Below are 26,661 nucleotides of genomic sequence, written 5' to 3'. Positions count from 1 at the left end.
GCACATTTATTTGGAATGGTGGGATTTTACCAAGGTATATGCAAGTGCTAACTGCTCTGTGGGACTTGCAACATACTCTTGCCATGAAGTTAAAACTGGAACTTCAGTCCTCATGTTAGTACTCTGAATACTGGCTTTTATTTGTTTTCCAAAATTTAATTCTCTATACAGCTTAGGTTATTTTTAGTTTCCTTTTCTTAATCTAAGCGAAACTTATATGTTGGACAAATACTTAAATTGAATTGTCTGCACAGATGGCATATTTTTCTCTTTCAATTCAAATTGTTCTTCATTAGCCAGTGTAGTTCAATTTCTGCAGTTGATTATTGTTTTAATTTTCATTAATTTCTCTACATGTAGAGAATATGGATATCACTGCATTTTGCCACTGGTTCTTACTGTAAATCCTTGCAGAATTTTTGATTTCTGTCTGGCAAATACTAATTAATGCAGCCAGTGAAAGAAAAGTTCGTGTTGCCAGCTGCTGACTCTCCTTTTCAGAATAACATTGGAAAGTTTAAAAACTTTAAATAATGTTTTAATCTTGATTTCTACTCCTATAGTTGAAATATAATAGGCAAGTGATTGTTTGTTTCTCAGGCACAATAATCTTGTTGTGAGACCAAATGGATTATCTACCCTGGTGAAAAGTGGTGTTCCAGAAGCACTGAGGGCAGAGGTTTGGCAGTTGCTGGCAGGATGCCATGACAACCACGCAATGCTGGATAAATATAGAGTTCTCATCACAATGGTAAGTGGCTTTCTTGGGGGGGGTGTTTCCCCCTCTTTTTTTTTTTTCTTTTCTTCTTTGGTTAAAATGAATTCTGCTGAGTAGCAGTTTTATTCATTAGTAAAGCAGCAAAAGAGTGAAACAGTTTGACTTGTTTTAAGCAACTGAAATTGTGATTAGGTGCTTCTACCTCCTGCCAGGGGTACCTGCTGAATGGCATTAATTGCTAACCTATATCCGTAGTAATGCTTGACATTTTGCTTTCTATTCACTTGCTGTGGTGATAACAGGTACATCAGCTTGTTCAGGTGTTTGTTGTTTTGTGGTTTTGTTCCTTTTTAATAAACTCAAATTCATCACTTTGTTTTTCAACAGTTTCTGTTCTCTGTGTGCATAAATTTTCAAGTATTTAGTTAAAAAAAACACAACCCAAAACAAAACCTCAGAAAGTTGGGCATTTCTTGTTTTGTTGTTTATTTTAAAAAAGAAAATTAACACTATTTTTACCTAGCAGGAAACCAGTTTCCTTGCTGTATGGGATTTGAGAGGAAAATCCTTCTGGGAATTTCTTCTCATTCTGTATGCTAATGTCATCAGTGCAGTCAGAAAATGTTACTAGGAGTTGTCTGCATAGATGGTCCAGACTGCTTATAACTGTGATGGAAAGACTGGGAACCAATGTGTTATAGTAGCAAAAGCTCTGTGCAGTGTCAGGAGGTAAACTCACCGTTTGAGGTTCTAAAATTCTTGCCACTGCAGAGTAGTTAGGCATTCGGGGAAAAACAGTGGTCTCAAAAATGGTCAAAATGGCAGAAATGGATGAAGATAATTTTGTATGTTGCTCATAGAAAGTGTTGGATTTGTTATCTAGAGAATGAATTGTTTGTCCATACCAAAGTTCTGTGGTAGACATTGTTATTGAAGTTCCCTTTCATAATGTTGTCATACCTTTTTGATACTTGTCCTCTTAATTGACCTACCTGCTATGTTTGTAAAGTTTAAAAGCATCCCCAGAGTGAGAGCTGTCTCATGGCTTCTTTTTCCTTTACCAATAAAGAAGGATGTTTTGATAGTGTAAATTTTTCTTTTTGACGTTGTCGTTGGGTTATATTTTCCTTAGAAACCATTCACAGGACATCTGTCAGCTGTATGTTGCATCAAAACCACCTCCATTATTTTGCTCTTGCTTTCCAAAAGTGGGGAAGATGTTTGTTTCACGGCGGAGGAGGGAGTGGAAAACGTCTAAAATGCAAGCCTTATCTTGATGCTAGGACCTCATGCCTTAAAAATACCTTGCTACACTTGGCCTTTTCATGATAGAAGTATTTCAATGATGTATTTTGAAAGATATTGCATACAGTATTTAATGTGAAATATTATGCTGTTAGGGATTAGAAAAATCAAATCCTATTCTGAACTGAAGCATTTACACAAACTCATTTTTTTCCCTGTAATGAATCACTTTTATTCTGAAATCTCAAAATTTCTTCTATAGTCTGACTGTATATAACTGCTGGTGATCACATCATTTGGCATACATTGCATGAAAGGATTCAAGAAAAGAAATGAACAGGAAAGAGTCTATGCCAAACCAAAGCCTGGGCCCATTTTTAGGAACAGTTAATATTGGGTGCTCCAGAAAAACTTGTCAGCTACTTCTGTATGAATTGTTATCCGATATTTATGTTTGTGAGGAGAACTTTCAGTTTCATTTTGGTGTGTTGGTAATGTGAGTTAAGGTATTTGAGAGAGAGAGGGGCATGTGTATGTTATTCTCTGAATCCCCCCCAAAAGCTTTGCTGTAGTGTTACTTATGTGTGTCAATAATAATATGCATGTTAAACTTCAGAGTTGTTCGGGTATTAACAATTGTTCACTTGCTTCTCCTGTATGAAAAAGCACAACTGATTTATTTTTTTCAGTTGTTTTTGTGCTACCATCCCAATATACCAACAACATATACTTTATTTTTTCCATAATTATTTATTCTTCCCATCAAATATATAGCTTTCATCTTCATTCTTTCAGGTTATGCATACATTTACAGAGATTCATTGTCTCCTCATATTTTGGTCATTCTTCTTAATGTTTAGGCTGCTTCTGGAAGCTGGATATTTCTGTTGGTATCTTGACTACTTTAGTGGTATATGCCCCACCCCTGGAGGTGTTCAAGGCCAGGCTGGATGGATGGGGCTTGGAGCAGCCTGGTCTAGTGGAAGGTGTCCCTGCTCATGGCAGGGGGTTGGAACTAGATGGTCTTTAAGGTCCCTTCCAACCCACACCATTTTATGATTCTGTATTCTGTGTGTGTGTTCATTCCTGAGCATATTTCTTAAAGACATTCCTAGGTGATTAGAGGTGGCAGTGTTCTGCACTTGCAGTCCTGAGAATGAAGTGTGAGATGGACGAAGCGGGAGGTGGTAGTAACGTCTGTGAACTTGACCCACTGCCTACTCACCTCCACGTGCAGTTCCCTCCCTTAAACAGCTCCCCATTAGTGCCTAGGCCCCTCAAACATTTTGTAACACTCTGTCCCATGCTTCCCTTACCTCCTAGCTCACTCTAATAGCTCCTTTATAAGAGCCTGTTCTCCCAGCACCCCAGCCCTTTCCGGTCATCTGGCCTTACTGCACTGTCTGGCTGAACTGCCAGCTGCGGTACCTCAGTGAGAAAGAGGGCACTTTGCAATCATCTCTGCACCCAGACATCTGTAAGAAAGTAAGTTTATATAGGTATAGTTGGGGGATTTTTGTCTGATGTTCAAAATAATGTGGCTGAACTGTGTAACGCTAGGGCAAAATGCTGGAGAGAACTGTAGTAATTAATACAGTGTTAACCAGTACTCACCAGTAAGGTTAGGAATGCCAGCCAGTTTTCTTGAGTGAGGCTTGGCTTTAAAAGCATCTTTGACTGCTTTGATTATGAGATCTAAAGGAAAATTTCAGAAGCCTAACTTGAGGAACCGATCTTGAAAACTGTTGTTTTATCATAGCTTGAAAGGTGATCCCAAGAGCTAGAATTATTAATATTGAATATGTGATACCTAATTTATGACTACCTTTTATGGGGAACAGAGATATCTGCTGAAAACTGGAACTTTACCGCAGTGTTGCTGGTTAACTCTGGTGAAACTGTGCTCGCTAGTGGAGGAGGAATGTGTTCCTTGTGATGAACCGAATGATAGCAGACTCACCGTTTAAATGTACTTTGGAGACTGTGATATAGACACATTTGTTGTTCTACTCCAGTTGCGTACCGTTTGTGCAGAAGTAGCATGTTGTATTGGCCAACTATTAGTCATATCACTTCACAGATCTGTGTTATACTGCATGTATCCATCTGTAGGCAGAGCTCTGAAATCTACTGCAGTATTTTTCAGTTAGAGCAGTGATTTGTTCAGTGTGTTCTGTAGGAGAGAGTAATTTGGGCAATGTTTTACTGTTTCAGTTCAGCACAGAAAGCAAAATAAAATCTCTGTCTTATTTAGAAAAATCAATGCTGTACGCATTTTCTCCAGGAGGCATGTCCTCTAGTCCACCACACTGGAGGTCAGCAGTCTGTCAGGAATGATCTAGTGAACTGTGTTTCTTTTCCCGTATCAGAGCATTCGCATGCCAATACATTTCCCCATCTCTAGGTAAGTTTGGAGTTCCAGGAGGGAAGGGAGAAAGAAATACTTCTGCTTTCCCAAATACTTTCTTACTGACAAGCACTGTCTTGCTATATTTCACATCTCCTGCTGAGCTTCAGCTTGGTGATTGCTGTGAGCCTCTCAGAAATTTTGACTGGAGCACAATAGTAGGTCTTGCATACAATTTGAGAGAGTAGGAGTTGTGATTTGGCAGCTGCTTCGTTTCTGACATATATGTAAATCTGTACTGTATGACAATCAAAATCTGCTTGAGTTACCTTTCTGGCATGTGTGCCATAGGCTTTTGACCCTGCTGCACATGTCACAGTATAGGAAGGGGAAAATAAAACATAATCAGTAGAAACGAATGTATATTTTCATTTATTTATTTATCTTAAGGAAGAGACAAAGGTAAATCAGAGTGAGAAAAAGCAGCTTATGTGATGACAATGAAGGGGTGGTATTTGTATATAGAGCTTTTGTAAAAGGGTATGAGATATATTTCTTAAAAGAATGGAAGTAGAAAAACATGCACAAGCTAGGGTCACTTCCTTGATGGAGATTTTTTTCTCCTGCCTCATCGACACATTATTTCATGTTCAGCTTCACTGGTTCCTCTCAAGAGACTCAGATTAATTTTTTCCATTACGAGATATATTTTGAGCTCTGATAAATTGACCAGTGGCAAGCTACAGCTTACCCTGTTTACAACCGAGGTGACTGGTACTCAGCAACAATTATGCTCCACGTTTCCCCACTCTGTCCTTTTCAGAATAGGCGTCAGGCACTGTCAATGTGTAAATCATGAAGAGATCTGCTGTCACTTGAGAGCAGCAACAAAGTAACTTACTGTAGAACATTTGTTCCATCTGAACCGGGACAGATGTTTTATCTTTTATTAACATTCTGCTTTTCTGTTTTAGATGGCTTCATTCTTTTGTGTGTTCTCACTGCTGAATTTGTAGGGCAAAATTTCTTTCTATCCTTTTCAGTGTTACAAACTAGGTGCCTGTTTTGTAGTGCTGTTGCTGATTACTCTTGAAATTACCTGCACTCAAGTCCTTTCTCCTCAGTTTAGAAAGTAACCCCTGTTAGGGTTCTGTGTAGCTGTGTAAGTGAAAGAATGAAAGGAGAAAAAGAGGGCAGTCATTCACTTTCTGTAGGTTGAAAACTTTTGGGTGGACCATTTTAAGGTAGGATTTATGAGTAAGTGTATCATTTCCTTATAAAAGACTTTCAGTTTACAATCTGATTTCCATTAAGAAACGAGCTGTATGTATCAAGTTCATCTAACAGCATATACAGACTGCTTCTAAATGCTGCTACTGTTCTGGTTTCAGGAAACAAAACGTGTTTTAAATTTATTATTATAATTGTTTAAAGTATGATCAGAAAAAGAAGCCTGGTTTTAGATAAAGTAGATGTTGGTAGTGTTATGTTACTCAGAAGCAATGGAAGTTTGCATATGAATGTGAATGCTCATTTTTGAGATAGATGGTGACTTTGAGTTGAAGGTCTTAAAGAAAGACTAAATGGCTGTCCTTCCAAATGACTTGTAAGAGAACCAAAAATAAGATTATTTGTTTATTGTCATAATTTCCTTTGGCAATACAATATGAGCATGTGCCCAGAACAGTTAGAGATAATAACTAATTAAAGGGTCAGGCTTCAGAAGAGTTGGCCAAAAAATAGCTTTGTCTGCTGACTGTGTAATGGTGATGTGTGTCTGGGCCCATAACGTTTCAAGTCACTCTGCAGAAGACTGAAAATCCTAAGAATATGAGAGGCATTGATTTGGGGATTAAATACTGCCATATCATGAAAATAATTTATCTCAGTAACATAATAATTTGAAGTTGGCACTAATCACACAGAGGTACAATTCTCATGTAATAGGGACCAATTACAGGAAAGTACATTCCATTGCTGCAGAACATGGAGCAAATGTATTGTTTTTTTGGGCTGGATGAAATATAATTGATGTAGAGCTAATATACATAGTTCATCCATTCTATTTGGACCAGTATTATTCTTTCTGATTCCTATAAGCCATACTGTCTCATTACACACCAAAAAGAAAAAAAAAAGTTAAGGAGGTGTCTGGAAACCTCTCGGGTGAACAAGTTTTACAGGCCCAGATAGAAAATTAAACTTTAGCACTTGTTTGCTGAAAAGGATGGTAAATGATGGCAAATGGAAGCAATCTGTGTACACTATTGGAATTATACATTACTCACATTAATTTTCTTGTATCCCTGTAGTCACAAGCCCTACGGGGCATGTATTCAGCTGCCTTAGCCAGAATCGACTGTGTGATGCAGAGGACAAGGGATGGTGACTACAAACTCATCCCTACATCTCTTGCATTTCCCTTGGTTAGTTACGACAAACTGTTTTTTTGACAAGTTTTTGGTACTCTTTAGGAGCCAAACGATTCTTGTGGTGTGGTCTTTTCCCTCAGAAGCTTCCCAGCTTCAGCCCATCATTGCTGTCTCCGTTGTTGCCTCAGTGTGGGTGGGTTTGTGGCTTCCAGCCTGCTTTCCTATAGGCAGAGGTGATGTGCTGTAGCTTTGCTGTGGTCTCTGACTGGCTGGTCATCAGATCAATCTTAGCACTTCTGTTACAAACCTTTAAAGAAAAGGAAGATCTACAGGAGAGAAAAATCTTTGGAATCCTTTAACAGCTATATTTCATTATTATAAGCACCTTCTGAGACAGACTTTTTCATAGTGGTAGAGTAGACTATTCTCATAGACTATGAGAATCCTACAAATGAATGTTTGTGTCATTTCTCCTCCAGAAAGTAGAATAGTAGTCTCTTGTCCCAAATTAAAAGTTAGAAATAGGATAGCTAAAAATAGCAAATACCATTGCTGAAGTTTCATCATCTGCTTAAGCACGGTCTTCCGTGCATTGTATTATCTTTAATTATCTATTATCCTTGGTGCATCTCTCAGCAGACAGATCTCAAAGGACTGAAGCAAAGATCAACTTTCATGTAAACCTAATGTAGAAATGTATTTACTTTTTAAACTTTGACATTACCTAAATGTTGAAACAAGAAAAGGTATTTGCTGCTTTGTTTCATACTTAATATTTACTTGGCTTTTTTATTTGTATTGCTAGTTTGCTTGCATAGTTAGTAAATGGGAAGTGGAGGAAATTACAAACAATCCACTGTGTCTATACAAATAGGATTAAATGCAGCTGACTTTGAAACTGGTGCTTTCATACCATGTTTGTGGGTTTGGGTGTTTGGTTTTTTTTTTTTAATTATTTTTTTTATTTGTATGACACAGGTTGAAACAGTTTATCTGTGGATTGAGAGCATTACTTACATAGGAAGGTCATTTTAGTTTGAGTAGAAAATTAATCAAGCTTGTTATTTGCAGCAATACCAAAGGATATTAAGTTAGCACTAGGAAGAGGAATATTTTTTGTCCCGATGATATCATGCAGGGTTTCACTGCTCAGTGTTCTGAGACTAATTAATCAGTAAGGGTGTCTAATTAAAAAGATGACTGTTCACCAGCTGCCACAGCAGGTTAGTTAATGAACTGAAACAGGAGAGTATTTCTGTAGCAAATACTTGTGTTCGGAATTCTGCATCTGTTTGTCCTAACTGAAAATGTGGGAGTCTATGCTTCTACGTAAGCAAGGAATAACTTTTGTGTTCACTGCCCAGTACAGTGAGGAGTGAGCCATTTCATCAGAGCTGTGTTACACACTCTGGTCACAAGCAATAGGAGAGCATCAGGAGCAGGATGTGACATGTTAGCTTCTTCCTGCAGCAGTTTTTCAAAACTGTGTCTATGCAGTGAAGCATTCTCATATTTCTGAATAGACTGCTCTCCTGGACTACGGCCAAACCCCATACGACTGTCTTCTTTCGACACATGCTTATGGCAGATAGCCTACTGAAAATGATAAAGGGTCCCCCCTTTTGCAAGAAAAGCATCCTGAAATCTTTGAAGGTGGTACCTTGTCCAATTTGTGATTACAAATATTCAGAACACAGCATGCACGTCTTTCTGCATGGAACAAACTTCCCAGCAATGAAAGCTAAAAAGTTTCAGAAATGCTGACCTAGTATATTTTTGTTGTTGTAGTTTTTTCTTTGCATCTTTATTTGTTCTCTCTACTAATTAAGAGTGTTCTCCCTTGACTTTTAGAGAGATTAGGTACGGGGAATGGTGTATACGTAACAATTATAAAAGATCCTATTAAAATTATCATCATAAAAATTGGTTTTTTCAGCTGTCTAAAAAGAGAGGTAACTAATACCTGTTCTGTTGCTTTTTGAATGAGGTACTTAGATATTAAGCAAAATAATTCTAGAGGGACTGATGACTTTGAGATGTATGTACAACTCTTCCAACTTCATGTTTCTTTTCAGTTCAGTATCTATAGGCAGTTTCTTAAGTTTTACTTTACCTTTTCTTAAAGGGTAAGAATAGGATGACTATTATTTAACTCTTAAACTGAGACCGTTCATTTAATGGCAAGTAGATTCCTGATATTTTTATAATTTAATGTGATTTGTAGAGAAAAACCAGATCGTATGATGGTTGGATTGATAGGATGCTGCATTTTTTGTGTGAGTGGAGCTGTTAGTGCTGACACTTACAGTCTACTTGTTTGAATTATTTTAGTGGCACTGCATACAGTGGAATAATGAAGTATACATGAACTGAAAATACTTATTAGAAATTAGTGAAAAAATATTGCCTCTGAAGAGCATAAGTTGTCAGAATTTTATTTCTTTAAATAGCTTCATTTAAATTCAGTCTTCAGATAAAAGGTTTAGTTCATTATGAGTGTAACAGGGTACCTAGTTTCATAGTAAATGTTAGTATTACTCTTACAAACTGAGGAATAAAATGTCCCTAAGGTGAATTTAATTTGCCAAGTTTTGATTCATTTAGAGCTCATCTGGAGAAAAACTTTCAATTTTGTGTGCACAAAAGGGAAAATCTTGTGCTTACTCTTCATCTTCAGATAAATGCGTCAATTTAATGACAGCTCTTCTCAGGTAAAAAAGGAGTAGCATCCATTAGTAATTTTTACTTTTATGTCATCTTAATTTTAACTTTTATTTATGATGTTTGAGGTGGAAAATAATGCCAATAATATGTTTTTCAGGGCCTGCATAAAATTATAGAAAGTTCTGCCACGTTAAGAATTTTCCTGCAGTTGCTTTTCTGTACAGAACCCACTTACGACAACACTGAAATGACACTCACAGTACAATTCCTGGCTCTTGGGTGCTGTATGACCTACCAGCACTAAAAGTCACATAAATTGACACATTTGTTCTGAAGGGTAGAGTGCAAATGAGATTTGCATTTGCCCTCTTTGAGACTGTGTTCTGTTTTGTCTGTGTGAATTTATACACTGTTATCTGCAAATGGAGGGGAGCGCAGTTGCCCATCGTTTCAAACGGAATGATAAAACCTTGGGTAGTATCAGTATTATGGCCTGAATAGCTTTAAATGGTGGTTACTGGAAGAACTGATATTAAGATTGATAGTCTCATAGACTCTGGATATATGTATATTGATACAGATAAGTGTTTTGTTAGGTAGGATGGAGTGGGGATGTCTCAGTGTATTTCTTTACAGTAGGGTGTGCAGTAATAGCTGGTAGTTCTGGTAAATGCTTGGCACCTCAGAGCTCATTTTAAAATCCATGATTCTCCTTCCTAGATAAAACATTAATAGGTATCCTAGTTTAATTTGAATATGGTTTGTTAATAGGCATTCAGTTTTCCTGTAGCAGGAATGACACTGATGCTGGAAGAGCAGCTCATAGTAAGAAGACATTTTAAACAACAGTATTCTACACCACTGAGTAAAATTGGATCATTTCTGAAGTTCTCTGTAGTGTGTCTTTGCGATGCACATTCATTCTGTGTGGATGCATCTCTGTCTTGCAGCGGAGGGCACTGCTTAGATGAAGCGAGTTGTTATGTATGTGGACCACTGCAAGAGAGCTGCAATTCCCGAGAACATCATTTTTTCTTAAACAATCAGCCATCTCTTGGTATATTTAGATGAAATTCTTTCATCTAAAAGTCACTTCTTCCTAACTGGCCCCAGCTTTCAAACAGAGGTTGTATAACTGGCATTCAGGAGGCTGTGTTACTGGAGGGCTGAAGCTGTTGAAGGTGAGAGGAAGAGACAAAACATCGGGTTTTGTATGTTGCTGTAATGGAGCAGGTAGTATGATAGGAATTAGGTGATACTATCCCCATAGGGTTCATATTCTGGAAATCAGAGTGCTGCACTTAGAGTAATTGGATTGCAAATGTTTTGTTTGTAAGGCTAACTAATTTCTGTTATTGCACACGTAAATGAACAGTAATGTTAGTCTTCAAAAGAATTTCAAGCCAGCTTCAGTCTGACTTTGAAGTAAGAAGGCTATTTGTGTGTCACTGGGTTGCTGAACTGCTGTGTTGTGCAAATGCAGTGACTCCATCTAAAAATGACTATGCCTTTCGAAAACCTGAATTTTGCTAGCTGTGGTTTGTATTTGGAATGGTTTGTGCCTGAATTAAGGCTGAGGGCAACTTCCTTGTAGATTCTGTTGTGTGATTTTCTGAAAGGTTGGTTGAAATCATCACGAACTGCTTTGTCTAAAAGCCCCATCCGGAATCCTGTACCTCCTTACAGAGAAAAAGATGCAGAAGTCACTTTTTAAAATAAACAGTGTTTCCTGTGACTATTCTATGAAAGGTAATGTTTCAGAAATCTTAAATACATTTATTTAAGAGGACAAACCACCTTTTCCTAACTATTAATTGCTGGTTTCAGTATTTTAAGGGTTGATGCCATAAGAATTAAACAGAGAGCTCTAAATGCGTAGAGAGGAACACTGAGAATCAAAGGATCCAAAAGTATACAATCTAGCTTTTTTTATTTCTCTGAAGAATCACAGTTGGTGTTTAAAGTCTCTTAAAATGCCTTTGTTAACAACAGTACTGATGGTCAACATTTTATTAAAGCATGTGTTACCACAGCAGTGTGCAGCTAGCAACGGGCAATTCACTATAATAGAAATAGTAACAAAACCCAGAAAGGCTTGAGCTGCCTGTGTAGAAAAATTAAAGCATACATAAGTTATGAATACATCACTTAAATTTGAACTGGAATTTAATGTAAGGCGTAATTCTGATACCTTTTGCTACCTTAATTTATGTATGACTTCTTTATGCTAAACCCCCTAATGACAGTATTATTCATATATTCTTCTAAGGGGCTGCACTAGTATTAAGTACGTTTTACAGTAATCACTTCAGAAGACAAGAGAGACCTATAGATCTTTACAGTCTATATCTGTTAAACATTTTTAAGGGTAATTTCCCCTATCAGCATGCAAATTTGCAGCTGCTGAGATAAACTAACCAAAACGACATCAGTTGCAGTCTGCTAGTGCATATACTCTTTCTAATAATCGTTTATGTAGGTTTCTGTGGACATACCCAAATATTTTGGCAGCTAGAATTTTTTTTTCTTGTGAATTTTCATCAGTTGTTTTTCAAACTGACAACTGAATATTGACGATATAGAGCTTCAAGTTTTTTAATCATATGCTGCACATTATAAAGCCATCTTCATATGGCTGGTTTGTCTCAAAAGCAATCTAGATTCAAAATACAACCTTTTTTTTGACTAGATAGTACAATATAGAGCCTGAATCTAAAACTAAATCATCACTTATGGGGGGTGTGTGTGTGTACGGTTTCAAGCTGTGTGCTTGCCATAAGAGGTTTATTTTACTGCTTTTTTCCATCTCTTCTGTATACTCTATCTAGCAATGGCAAGGCTAATCACAGTAATTTTTAGATTTTTAATTAGAAAATGTCCTTCACCCCATTTCTTTGTTAGAGCAATGAGATTGACTCACTGTGTAGGTGTGGTGTAAGGGGTGGGCTGGGAGCATATAGCTGGGGTAGGGCCAGAGGGACAGGTGAGGCCCTTTTTGAGGCAGTCTTCAGGTAGCCTTAGTTAGGTTAATGTCACATTGCAGTCTAATTAGTATGCTTCTTGTTACCTATATGGCAAAGGAATTAGAGCTACCTTTTTGGAGCAATGCCACCTTTCTTTCATGCATTTGTAAATGTAATCCCTGAAAGCACTTTTGGTCTTTGTTGTCACACCTTCCAGGATTTCCTTGGCCTTTCTATGAAAATGCTTGCTCTCAAATTCTTCTTTAATGTAAAATGGAAAATACAGAAACAGATTTTAAGGATAAAATGTGCCTGCAACTGTTAAAATAAATACTCTTTTGAGATGCTTTTTAAAATATATATGTCGGTATGTATATTCAGTGCAGACTGGCTATACCTGATCCGACAAGAAACAGGACCCTCAGATGCTGACTGCAAGCAGGGGTTTTACAGAGCTGTCAGTTAAGTGGGGGGTTATTTGGGCTGCTGCACATTTTCTTTGTACTTGTGTTTCGGGCAACCATGCACTTGATTTAAGTTTAGATTATTATACAATAAGGACACTAATTTCTTAGAAAGCTCAGAACAACATGCCTTTTGTCTTCAGTAGCTGGTTGAGTCAGCAAAAAACCTTGAAAATATGCAGCTTGGCTCCTTTAGCCTAAGCATTAGACAGAATACTTCTAAAACTTTGATTTAAAACCTTGATATTCATATATCTAAAATTTATCCTGACTGATGAAAATTTATGTATAGTGACCATTGTACATGGAGTTTTCCTTGCAGAAGCTGATGACTTTGTCACAGATGCATTAGTTAACCTTTTTTCCTGCCTTATTTGCATTTCTAGAAATACCTGTGGCTTCATGTGATGCTTAAGAGGGAATGAGTTAACTGTGTGTGTATCTAGCCTCAAGGGTTAATACTAGGAAGCAAAATCAGACTTAAATTTGTCTGTGTTATCCTTGCTGCACTCTCTTGTGTGTTGTTTGAATTTCCAGTTTACGTCTTGTGGATTTTTTTTGTGCTGCAATAAGGAGTTTATCTGATTCTCTTCCCTTTAGTACAAGTGAAGGAGGAACCTGACTTTGATCTGTATTCTTGTCCATGCTGCTTCTGCACACTGAAGGCTCTTGTGGACTGGACTGAGAGACTTTTCATATCAGTCAGAAAGGAGTTATGAGTTATCCTAGAAGGACCCTTGATTAACTCAGTGAAGACAAAATACAAGGCACATACTGTGTTAAAATCCTGGCTTACACTGGGATGCTAGCACATGCTAGGTGCATGGTTCCAGTGCAGAAATTTCCACTATAAGTTGCTGTTTCTATTCATAATTCTCTGAAGTATCTTCTAAATACTTTTCGTAGTAGTAATTATGGCTTATCTGATTATGGGCTTTGGAACATTGCGTAGTGCACACTGTTCTGTTAATTTTTTTAATAAAAGTACCAATTTTGATACTCTGAGATGTGTTGGATGGGAGACAGTTTGCTAAGATTGTCGTGGAAGTGCTTGTATAGCTAGGAGCCCAGTAATGATGATCAAGCATGTATCTGAAATTTAAATATGTTAGAATCTTATAATTGTAGTTCTCTTTATAATTTCATATGTATACAGGGGCAGAAGTCTGCTGCTTCAGACTGATGAATTTTGGTACTCCCGAATTTTTCAGTACTTAATGTAAAATCATTAAGTAACTTTTAGCTATATAGTGTCTTTTGATCATTGTGATGACTTACATAGATACTGTCCTACTGCTGTTTATTTTAATAATAGGCCAATACATTTTATGGATCTAGGTAGGGTCACCAGGACATTAAAGAAGTGGTGTGTGTTTCTTCCTGTTGACCGTGAGAACTTCAAATGACTGTTTTTCTTTGACTTCCTCCCTTGTACTGTGTAGAGTTCTCTGAAACTTGTACTAATTGTGATCTTTAAAGCAGAATCCAAAAAAACCCAACCACTACTTGTCTCTGAAGCTCTTTCTGAAAATTGAGTCATAGACGTTACATTTTAAGCCAGCAGAATGTTTGATTATTCTACTTTTGACTGCCTTTAAAATTCTAGTTGCCATAACAACTTTATTTCTTTATTTTTAGCACATCAGTTGCCATAACAATAAAATATAGCTTTTTGAATGTAACCTTTTTTTCCTCACTTTTTTTTTGCTTTGTTTTATAAAGAGCCTTCTTTGGGGGTGAAAGGAAATGTAGCAAAACTCTTCCCCAGTGAGCACTTTGGTTAGAACATATTCTGAAAAAGAATTAATTTTTTTTCATCTAGCCTTATTCCATTTCTATGGCAATTTTTTTGACTACTGAGTATTTTCATACCTTATGCAGAAAAATGGATGCAAATCAGAGTATAAAGCTTTGCCTTTGTAGAAAATTGCTGCTGGGATTTCATTTTTATATGTTGTAGTTAGTGTATTAGAAAACCGTAACTGTTAGAGAGTAATTTCCAAGATCTTTATTTCATTATATGGAATGGCTATAAATAAGGTATAAGCAACTGCTTCTGTTATGGGAAGCATTTTTCTTTACGCTGTCAAATGCTGTCCCTCTTTCTGTTTGGTTGTTTCTTTTTCGTTACTGTAGGATTGCTTTAAAGATTACTGTTTTAAGTTTTGCAGCAAGTAACTCAATTTTTGCCATGTCATTCTTTATCTTATCTTTCATTAAAAGTAGGAGAACAAATTATGCTTAGCTTGTTCCTGCAGCAGACATCACAGACATGCTGGGAAGAAGGGTGTTCAGGAAACATGCTGTGTGCCTTTTCAAGCCAAATTAATTCTAGTGGCCCTATAAAAATGATGGCCACTAGCATCCTATACAAATACAGCAAGTAGGACCCAGTACTTCCATTTCTTCCTGTATGGCCCTTCCCAGGCATATTGTCAATTACTTAGAGGCCAATATTTAGTTCAGTGTGTTGATACGCTGAGTTTTGTGCAGTTACATGTGATATATCTTAAAAATATATTAGTGAAGAGATTGACATTTAGCTTCAAGCCATAATTTTGAGCAGAGGGGAAAGGTTTATGTGTAAATTTAATCTTGGTGAAAGAAACTGGGCTTGAATTTAATCTATAGACTTGACTTCTGCATTCCCTGAAAGTGACCTTTGCTAAAGGACTTGTAGCTCTCGAAACCTCTGCCTTTATATTTAACCTATTTTTAGAGCTGATAAAGTATATGTTTAATTTCAGTTTTTTTTCTTAGAGATGGCAAATAATGTCAGGTTTGGTATTTCTTTTAGAATAAAGAAAATAATTTCTCAGTTCACATAACATTTTACATGTGCCAATTTCTAGATATAAACGTCCTCATTATCTAATACAATCAAAGTAATTTAAGACAACATTTGCTAGTTATTGGAAGTTGAATATATTTAGATGTTATTAATCTTGAAACATAGTTATCAGATGTGAGATGATTTTATAAGTTTTAATGAGCCAATTTTTAACTCGGTGGAGGTGGCGGGGTGGGGAGGGAAATATCAGTAGTTCTTGCTTTCAGTGGCATTTTCCAAATGTCTGTCATTGCCAGGTTCCATGTCTGTGAGTTAGCTAGGACTCTGCTTCAACTGCTATTGTTTGCAAAATTTTCCCTCTACATCGCTCTTGGTAGGAAGCTATTCCTGGTCCTTTTCTCGTATATGGTTATTGACGCAAGTGCGTGCTGATATAGACTCCATGCTGGAAGAGAGTGTAAGTGATACCTCTGCAGCACTTCCAGCCGGAAGGAAAATTTGGTCTAAATGAAGCTGAGCTTAAAATGCACAAGAAGAAATTGTGCCACGCTTCAGTTTATAAATAGATTTTATGCCATATCCTTTCCATGTTCCTCTCTTCCATTTCTTCACGAAAGTTGTAGAATAGTAATACAGAGTAACACTTCGGTTAAAGATAGTCTTCCAGAATTCACAATTTACTTTGATTGTTTTCAGCTTTATTGTTCTCAAGAGTGGAATTGGATTTACTAGTTCAAATCAGGCGTGAGTACTACCTGCTCCTCAGTCTGTCTTGCAGTAAAACAAATAGTGAATCTTTAATTCTAAACCCATTTTTGTCTACATGAGCAGTTGAAACTGTGATTTTCTCCTAAATGATCCTAGTTATTTGGTGGTTTTCCAAGCTACCTCTTGTCTCCTTGAGAAAGCACTAATTTTAAAAAAATCTAATAAAGGAAAAGTTTAGGGTGGAATGTGCCAATTATATATGCAAATAAAAAATAAATTGTCCATGTGACTAGGCACATTTCCAGCCAGCCCATCTAGATTAGAATAGATGCTCTGGGAGAATGTACTGTGACCATTTAACATAAGACGCATCCACAGAAAGTGGATTTGAATCTTGTTTCTGCCATGCATCCGTGAATTTGTCACGTAATGGTAGCTGCCACTTCACAGTATTTAGAAAAGAGAATTAGTCTGAAGTGGATAATTTTGAAGGTTTGAAACTATTTTTGAGAAGAACGATGCACATGGCTGCACTCTGCATTGGAGCTTTCAGCACAGATTAAAAGTAAGTTGCCAAAGCTTATGGTGGGGAGTTTTTGTCATAGAGGTTTGCCGTTGTGACATTCAGAAGTATGGTGCTGAGATGGAGAAGGATTTGGAAGCCTGTGCAGTGTTGATCGTACAGTAGTTGACAGATGTGTGGCCTTGGCACTGAGTTCTGAGGAATGCTTTAAGGATAAATTAGTGGCGATGCTTTTGGGAGAATTTAAAGAAATAATATTGGATGCAGCTGGTTTTGTTTGTTTTTAAAAGGCAGTGATAAATGGAAGTTAGTTAGGTTTGCATGTATGTCAACTTTATTCTTTGGTGCATCCAAACTTGTGATTTTGAAAGACTGACAAGATGTATATGGTTTTGATCCTTGTGTTCGTATCTTAGTAGTTGCTTTTGCACAGGCCTTAGAAGTTGGCTTCCTAGTCAAGGCTACAATAAATTATTCATCATTTGAACTCATTAATTCAAAACGGGCTGCCTTTTAAAAGGTCATGCTGTAGTTAAGAGAACTCTTTGGGTTGCAGTATGTGAAAAATCAAAGTAGGTGGTCACAGTGTTTGGGATTTTATTTTTTTTTTAATAGCCTTAAAATCTCTTATTCTAGCTCGGCTGAAATGGAATTACTACTAGTACTGACCGAGCTTATGCTTCTGCCAAGTCAGCTGGAATCCTTCTGAACATACACTGTCTTGTTGCCCAGTTGTGATATGCTTTTAGAATACCAATATTTATGGAATGTAATTCCTGGCTTGACATAGACAAAAGCATTAGTAAAAACACAACTATGTCAAAACATGACTCTAAAAAGTTTAAATGAATGCTGTATTAAAATAATCTTTGAAGCGTTAATTTAAAATATGAGAAATGATTCCCACAGGAAAAAGAGTAATGCTACCTGCACTGTTCAGATTATTCTCTACATTTCACTGTTTCTTCATTTACAGTCTCTTAATTGCTGTCTTTTGTCCTGTGATTTAATAGGTTAAAATTCTAATCATCTCTTGAAAGCAGTGTAATTAATAGCTAGTTCATTTCCGTTCACTCTAATGTACTAATGCATAGAGGCTATGTTTTATTGTAGGACAGCTGCATGGATAGGACATGGGTTTGTTGTGGCACTTGAAATGCAGAGGGACAATTCGGAACAAAATGCATGTTTTAGACTTTCCGTGTACTTTTACAAATCACTCACTAAACATCAGTCACATAATCAAAAGCAGGAGCTAAAGGAAAAGCAATGCAAGTAACAGCCCTCTGTTGGGATACCTGGAGCAGTGGTAGGTAGTAAGCCTCTCTTTTGCTAGTATACTTTACTTTTTTCTTTTTTTTTTTTCTCCCCCCCTTTTTTTTTTTTAACTACTGCTAGTTTAGGAGTAGGGGGATTAGTTTTAGTGGCAAGTACATGAAACTCTCAGAGGGCACATGTTTAATTTCTGCTTTTCATACTATCATGAGACATTTTTCTTGTTTTTCCAACGTCCATTTTCATTCATTTTGGCGCATTTCTTATCATATGTAGTCAGTTAGTAAATAGCACCCTTTCATAGCTTAATTGCTGTGTAAAGCAAATACTATGTTTAATTCCTGAAAAATGCTAATTGTCACCATTCATTAGACTTCACAGCATTTCCCTGAAGTAAATTCACTTCTTGATAGTTTATTGCACAGTGCTTTCTTTCAATTGATTAGAGGCACGGAAGTTTGGTGGTATTTGTCGTTCCGAATTGAGTTTGTAAAGTGAATTCCATTTGTCTTAGGAACATCAATATAATCTTGAGGGAAGCTCCTCCTGAAGAAAAATGTTCTTTAATGTAAAATTCAGAAGAGTAACTATCTAATCTGTGAGATCACAGGTAGGAATGTTTAAAGGGAGATTGTAGCAATTTGCTCTGACAACTTGCTTAATATTTATTAAATACATGAATAATGTTCGTGGGTAATTTAAAAGTTTCAAACTTCAGAATTGTGTAATGTAATTGTTAGATAACAGCATGAAAAGACTGCACAATAAAGTTGCAAATGTGAATGCCCTTCTTTCTCTACCAATCCACCAGAACACACAAAAAAAATTGTTTTTTGCCAGCTTCTTGTTCTGCATCACAGCATGCTAATTACTAAACATGTAGATGATACTGGCTAATATTTGCCTTATTAGAAACAGTATTAGAAGAGGACTGGGGCTGCGAGTCCAGCAGAGGGGTAGGCTGAAGCAGAGGCTGCTGGAGTAGTATTAAGAGAAAAAGGGATCATTAGCTCCCTTCCACATCCCTCACAGAGCTTGACCTTTTAGAAAGCTACTATCCCCTTCCAGCCTCTTACCTGAACTCCCTCCACCCTCCACTCCAAATTATACCAGCCACTTCCTTCTTCCCCACCTTATAGAATCTACTGGGTTGCTGCCATCAAATTCAGTTTTGCCTCTAATGTGGAAAAGGCTTATGCAGGCTTTGGGATAAGGTTTTCCTCTAACAGTGAGGTAGGTGCTCCACAAGAGCATTTGCATTTCAAAAACGTAGCTGTGTAACTCCTATCACTTGATCTTTTTTGCAGTCACAGGGGTATGTGGGCCATAGCATTGTAAAATGTTTTATGGCGTTCTTTATGATCATGGGGTGGGAGGGAGAAGGAAAGGAAAATTATCTGTGGTAGCAAAACCGAGAAATGAGACTATCAGGTGAAGAAATATTTCATGGGTTTAAACTTTCTACAAGATACTGTAGTTTCCTTGAGAACTGACACTGTTGGGTTTTTACCACTGGCCCAAGTGTGTTTAGTCTGGATGAGGATGAAGAGAAGTTGCACCAAGAAAAATTCTGAGTCGGTACTGGGAGTCACAGTGAGAGAGGTCAAAGGTGGGGGACCCATGCAAGCTGTGAAAACTCCATCCTTGGGAGATTTTCATGACTCAGCTTGGATATAGGACCCAGTGCAACCTGGCCTAAATTTGGTGTTGGACCTGACTTTAAAGTTGGCCCTGTTTTGAGCGGGGTGTTGGGACCAGCTGATATCCAGAGGTGCCTTCCAACATGAAGTGTTTAAGAAGTTGAAGATTGTTTCAAAGGGGGGGGGGGGGGAGAGTATTATACATATCTGTGTATACCTCTTATATCTGATATTATATGCCTGTACTCAGGTAAATATTTCTGTGTATTCTGTGTAAGCTAGAGCTTTTCATGGCAGTTCTGAAAATAGACAGCTTTAGTGGGTGGATTTTGGGAAGAGGCTTTATATTCCAAATAACAAATAAAACTGATTTCTGCCTTAAATATAGCACCAGTATGACTTCAGAGAGTAACTTCAAACACCGGTCTGATGTAAAAAAAACCCAACCATGTACACACAAACACAAAATTAAGGCAACTACTGATTTTTCTTATTACTCCGTCTCTTTAAACTGCACTACAAGCTGCAAGCTTTATAGAACAGAATTTTTCTGGAGGCATTAGAAACAAAATCAGGGTGTTCATATGAGGTGGTGGACAAGTAAATGCCAAAGGTAGTTAAGATAAAAATAAAGCAAACTGAAGAAACACCTTTGTTCTATAGACTGAGGAGAAAGTGGATAAAACAAAATAATACTTCAAAAAAAAGGGGGTGGGGTGGTGGGGAGTCAGGCAGAAGAAAAGAAGATAAGGAGCTGGTATGTATATCAACATTGTAATTCAGGTCTGCATCTAAGTAAATATCTGTTATGTTCCTCATCCTGTACTCTCAGCTGCATCTCCCTGCTCTAATCAATATCTTTTTAAAAGATTTTACAGAAATCATTGTTGTCCATTTAATCCAGCTGACCATTCAATATTTTAACAAAGAGAGTCCTGAAAGACTTCAAACTAGAAATGAGTGGTGCGACTGAGATGCTGCTTTGTGTGTTGCAGGAATTGCTTCTATCAGTCCTGTTGCTTTACAAAAAAAGATTTAGAAGACAAATATTGCTCTTCCCTTCTGAATAGAAGTGAGTAATAGATTGTTTCCTTGCTTGAAGCTTCTAAATCTACCTCTGTATGGACTTTTTCTGTCGGAGAAGCTTTACCTCGTTTCCTTACAGGATCACACACATCACCACTGCTTTAACAGGCTTTCTTCTTGTACACAAAGCTCGAGCTCCTACCACATCTCCTCTGTTTTCAGCAGGATCAGATGGTGTGAGTCTTCTAGTTTGGATGGTAACTTTTGTTGTTTCTAGCTGATGTAATTTATAAAGAAGGTGTGGAATTGCTCCTTCTTTTCAGCTTAAAGAACAGCACAGTCCTTCTGCTGGACGTAACCAGCTGCAGAATTTCTGTACCATGTAAAATACTGCCTTGATGACAGCCATTAAATTCTTCCAATATAACTGTTTACTCATTCTCACTTCCTTTCCTTTACATGCCAATAAAAAAAAAATAATCCTGAAGCACATTTTGTTTAAAACCATGCCAGAGTCCCTACTGTGTCTCCAATGTACACCTAGAAAACTTTTTCCATACAGCTTTTCAGTGTTGCTGCCTCTTGTAAAAGGCTGTCTGTAATTGCATCGTTTTGTCAGGACTAGCTGACTTCTGCTTTAATTTTCACTTGTCTCCAAATATACGTAAACCATAGTACAAGTTAGCGCAGGCAGTCAGTTCCAGTTTGCACTGCTGCTGCTTAGAAAATGCCACCAGGAGTTGGGCTCTGGGAATAACTGAGGTGATAAAGCCACTGGCAGCTTGCAGTGTGACTTTTTTTTTTTTTTTTTAATGAAATGATACTTCCTCACTTTTGAATTACTTTGTCCCTTTAGTTACAATTGATGAAAGGGAAGCATTTTACCTGCATTGAAAACCAACCAGCAGAGGTTGCCATTGATTTTTCTGTTGTCTCGTACCTGCTTAGCAGTATCCGGGTTTCTCCTGCAAGACCTGAAATATTTGGCTGACATGAGCGCTTGCTATCAGAGTTCGGTGTTCTGTGCACACAGTAACAGGCACTGGGGTTTTGTACGTCGGCTGGATCCGACCTGTGAGCAGGGTGACTCAACGGTCGCTGTAACATTTGGAAACTTTAGTAGTTACCAGTATGTAAATCCGTATTGAGCAGGATGCACCGAGCACGTAGTTACTGCGGTCCACTTCATTTTAGGCTTTACCTTTGCTTCTCTCAACATGTCAGTCAGGCTTTCTAACGTCCATTTTAAGACATTTTGGCCCTTTATGTCTCCGGTGCCAACCCCAAAACAGGTGAGGGCAGAGAGGGAGAAAGAAGTACTGGTTGCTGCCATGCCTGTGCACACCGTTGTTTGTTCTCCTCCTCCTCCCCCACAGGAGGAGTGGGAAGAGGAGGAATAAAAATTGCTTCCTATTGTTCTGCCTGTGGTATGGAGAGCTATGGCTTAAAGCTGTGCTCAGGGACTAAATTTAGTCATTAAATCTGTTGTTGCAGCCATTTACAGTTCTGAGGTATCGGAGTGATTTTAATTTTTGTTGGTTTTTTCTTTTTTTTTAAAAATCTTTCAATGGAAGAATTTGGAATGATCACACGCCGTTATTGAAAACCACTTTTCCACTGCTGCATTTTCTCTTGCTTCACGTTTCTACAGACTTGTCATTCAGTCTTGAATATTTGCTCCAGGCTATACTCGAAATACAAGATGTTAACCCGGGAGCAGCTTATTAAAATTTTGCCTGTGGTTTGCCTCGGAACTAAAAGAATTTATATGACTGTAGTTTCTAATGACTTAGTTTGTTAAAGCTTTCGATCCCGTTCTTGACATGCGTCTCTTCCTGATCTATAGCCCAAAATACTGTTTCATGGTTGGTATGTTGGTATCTAAATTTGTTGTTTCTGTGTCAGAGGACGTATGGAGTGTCTGTGTACGATAACTTTGATGATTGTACTTCTGTTGCTGGTTTTTATTTCTAGGCAGCATGAAGTAAACAGAAGTTTGGAGTAGCAGCATCCATTTGCGTGGATAGCGAGATTAGTTAATTGGGTTAAAAAGTCTGTGCTGTGGGGAAGAATGTGTTATTCACAAGTATTTGTATTTAAACCCATGTTTGCAGCCGGTTGAGGCAATTAAAAACTGGCACAGTGTTGAAACCGCTTGCAGACGAGTTTTAAAATAATCTGCCTGAAGTATAAAAATAATTAATTTTTAGGGGACTGTGATTTTGTCGTTCAAGTAAGACAAGACAAACGTGTGTTAGACTGTAGCAAGTATTTTACCCAGCTCAACATTTGCAGGCACCGTATAAAAGCTGCGTGCAAAATCGGTAACCCGAGAGTAACTTTTGCAGAACATTTTTAGGTAGACGGTGATGGCGGTTTCTGAAATGCTGTATTTCCACCTATAGATGAAATGATCGCTCGCTCTGAAGGACGAGTTGGCCGGGCCGGGGCCGCACGCCCTCGGCATGCTGGCGCGGTGTGACCCGCACCGGGGCTGCCGGGGCGAGCACCTGCCCGGCGGGCGGCGACGGGGCCGAGCGGAGCGGGGCCGAGCCCCCGCCGCTCTGCGGGGGCCGCCGCCGGGCCGGGCCGGGCCGCGCGCCGTTACCTAGTGACAGCGGCGCGGCGCGGCCATTGGCTGCGCGCCGGGGCCGGGGCCGGCTGTCACCTTTCCAGCGCCCGGCTCGGCTGCAGCGCCCGGCGGCGGGGGGGGGGGGGGGGGGCGGTGGGGGCGGGCGGGAGGAGGAGGAGGAGGAGCAGCGGCGGCGGACTCAGGTGCAAGAATCATTCCAGGGGGAAGGAGAGAAGGAATAGCGACAGACGCTCCAGCCGCACCACAGTAACTAGGACTCCCCTGTCAAGCAGTTCGTCAAAGCGGCTGATAAGGATGCGTGTAGGTGAGAAAAATTGCTATATTGCTTTAACAAAGAATTAGAGAAAGTACTAATTATATACGTGCTCTGTTGCTTATAGACGAAGGGAATGAATAGCCGGAAATATTCTGGGATGTTATAAAATCAGAAGGACTTTCTGTACAGCGTGGCGATGCACAACAGGAAATTAACTCCAAAAAGAATGCTTTCCCTCAAACTGCTGCAACTGAATTGAAAATTTTTCTTTCCTAGTATCTGAAATTCTTCCTGAAGACACAGCAAGGACTATCAAAAACATCAGAGAGATTCTGGTACTTTAAAGAGACTTAAAGCAAATGCCAGCATTAATATCTGAATGACCTTGGAGATCATTTCATGTGGATTCATTAATTTTCACTGCCAGTCTTCTAGTCTCAGGAACTCTAGGATTAAAGATGGTTTTAACATTTTTAGGGGCCTTTCAAAAAACAAGATTGTATACAATTAATTGCCTGCCTAATGATTCCTGAACTAAAGAAGTATTTCCTTAAAACTGAACAGAGGAGATGCTTGCTTTTAGCGTTTGCTTTCTCCGTAACTGTGAATGAAATGAACAAGGTAATGTCCTGCAATTAGAAGAACAGTTTTTTTTTTTTAAAGCAGGTCTTTATTATGCCAATCATCTAATAAATATAGAAACCCTACAACACTAAGAAGATGAAGCTGAATAACAGAATAATGGATTAGTAAACAATGGCAGCTTTTCTAGTCAAATCAGCATTTCGTTAGCTTCACAGCAGAATGCAGATGGAAGTTTCTGTTCTCGTTGTATGGGGGTTTGTGAAATGATTCAGGTGTTGCTACAGAGGTGAGCAATATCATGGATATACCTGTGAACTCCTGGGTACCAATCCACTGTAGCAGATATGGCAGAGTTTCCAAAGATGGTTATTTTAAATTACCATTGCTGAAATTAAATTCAAGAGAATTTATTTTGTCTGTGGGGACCTTGAGTTATGCTTCTGGCATTAATAATTGTAATGGACTATAACTGCTTGAAGGAATTGTGAATATTGACATAAGTCTCCAAATTCTATTCTTAAATTATTTTCATTTTTAAATGAATAGACACAATCTTCCTCATTGTACGTGAGATGTATTTTCTTTCTTGGGAGTCAGAGGACAAATCTGCCTTGTCCCCCACCCGTCTCCCTCCAAATAAAATTCATTATTCATACCCAAACAGTGGTGAGTCTATTGGAATTAACCTTGACAAAAATGTTTTCCTTACCTTTCCAATGAATAGCATGGATAAGACGGAGTACCATCTCCTGCGTGGAGCCAGAAAAGACAGTATTAGATGATGAACTTTCTCCTTTACTCTCCCGTCAGTCTGTGATTTAAATTGAGACATTAAAAAGATTATCTCCAGTAACTGCTGCTGGTCCAGGAAACCTGAGCTGTATGGAGGTTCCTCCTTCCCTTCCTCCCCCTCACCCCGTTATCATCCAAAGTAAATGACTTTCTCAGGAAAATAAGCAGTCAGAGATTCCCCCCCCTACGTCCCGGGGAAATGAATGTGTCTCTTTTGTCAGTTTTTATTTCCGTTATTTCACAGTATCTGTTTGTTTTAGAAGTGCCTTGTGTTTGCTAAAGATTGGTCGAGAGCACTGGAGGAGCTGATCAGTGGCCTTTCTCTTTCTGGCTTTTGTTTTTTTTTTTTTTTTTTTTTTTTTTTTCTTTCTTTCTTTCCTTAAAGCTAAGGTGTGCCAGAGGTGATGCACTGATGCTGAGGCGGCATCAACAGCTATGGGACTGTAATCCTCTCAAATGTAAGCACTGGCAGTGTCTACAAAGAGAGCTCGTGAGACGCTGAAGCAGAGTTTAGCTGCTGTTAAGCAGGTCATCTGCTCACTAAGGCTCAGATTGCAGTGTTCCCTAATCACAAAACATGAACCAGTCCCGATGGATTGAATGGAGGACTCTGAATATGAGCAGTAGTGTTATGAACGTATCTGAGCATCTCTCCTGCCCTCTTGGATTTGGTCACTACAATGCAGTTGACATCTGTATCCTTGAGACAGTTGTTATTGTCTTGCTAACATTTTTAATTATTGCGGGTAACTTAACTGTGATATTTGTTTTTCACTGTGCTCCACTTCTGCATCATTATACCACCAGCTATTTTATTCAGACCATGGCCTATGCTGATCTTTTTGTTGGAGTTAGCTGCTTGGTTCCTACTTTGTCACTGCTCCACTACTCGACAGGTGTCCACGAGTCCTTGACTTGTCAAGTTTTTGGATATATCATCTCTGTGCTAAAAAGCGTATCTATGGCATGTCTTGCTTGCATCAGTGTGGATCGCTATCTCGCTATAACAAAGCCTCTCTCCTATAATCAACTGGTCACACCTTGTCGCTTGAGAATCTGCATCATCTTGATCTGGATATACTCTTGTCTGATCTTCTTGCCTTCCTTTTTTGGTTGGGGAAAACCTGGTTACCATGGAGATATTTTTGAATGGTGTGCTACCTCCTGGCTAACTAATGCCTATTTTACTGGCTTTATCGTGTGCTTACTATACGCTCCTGCTGCCTTTGTCATATGTTTCACGTATTTCCACATCTTTAAAATTTGCCGGCAGCACACCAAAGAGATAAATGATCGGAGAGCTCGATTTCCTAGCCACGAAGTGGATGCTGCTGGGGAGACTGGGCACAGCCCTGATCGCCGCTATGCCATGGTTTTGTTTCGGATAACCAGTGTGTTCTACATGCTGTGGCTCCCTTATATCATATACTTTCTGCTGGAGAGCTCTAGGGTGCTGGAAAACCCAGCACTTTCCTTCTTAACGACATGGCTTGCTATAAGCAATAGTTTCTGCAACTGTGTGATATATAGCCTCTCCAACAGTGTTTTCAGGCTGGGTCTGCGGAGACTGTCAGAGACAATATGTTCATCTTGTATGTGTTTAAAAGACAGGGATGTACGGGACCCTAAACCGAGAAAACGGGCTAATTCCTGCTCCATTTAAAGAAAACTGGCTCACGTAATCAAACGCGGAGTTTCG

The 26,661-nt window shown here is 38.5% G+C and overlaps 2 protein-coding genes across 7 annotated transcripts in view; both read left to right on the top strand.

Moving 5' to 3' along the window:
• Positions 1-26,661, top strand: part of RABGAP1L (RAB GTPase activating protein 1 like) — a 254,528-nt gene that overhangs the window by 63,111 nt on the left and 164,756 nt on the right. For all 5 annotated transcript variants that reach the window (XM_080407559.1, XM_080407558.1, XM_080407560.1 and 2 more), the window contains exon 13: positions 601-751. In XM_080407559.1, the coding sequence (XP_080263685.1) occupies positions 601-751 (151 nt within the window). The remainder of the gene's footprint in view (positions 1-600; positions 752-26,661) is intronic.
• GPR52 (G protein-coupled receptor 52) overlaps positions 20,790-26,661 on the top strand; it is a 57,102-nt gene continuing 51,230 nt past the window's right edge. The window contains exons 1-2 of one of the 2 annotated variants that reach the window (XR_013931288.1): positions 20,790-23,633; positions 23,710-23,855. Coding sequence is in view for 1 of the 2 variants with exons in the window: in XM_080407600.1 (XP_080263726.1) it covers positions 25,540-26,625 (1,086 nt within the window). In the remaining variant the exon portion in view is untranslated. The other variant, XM_080407600.1, reaches the window with a different exon arrangement.

Source organism: Falco punctatus (genome assembly GCF_963210335.1).
Source record: "Falco punctatus genome assembly, chromosome: 11".
Taxonomy (NCBI): Eukaryota; Metazoa; Chordata; class Aves; order Falconiformes; family Falconidae; genus Falco; species Falco punctatus.
This window is presented reverse-complemented; position numbering and strand designations above follow the sequence as displayed.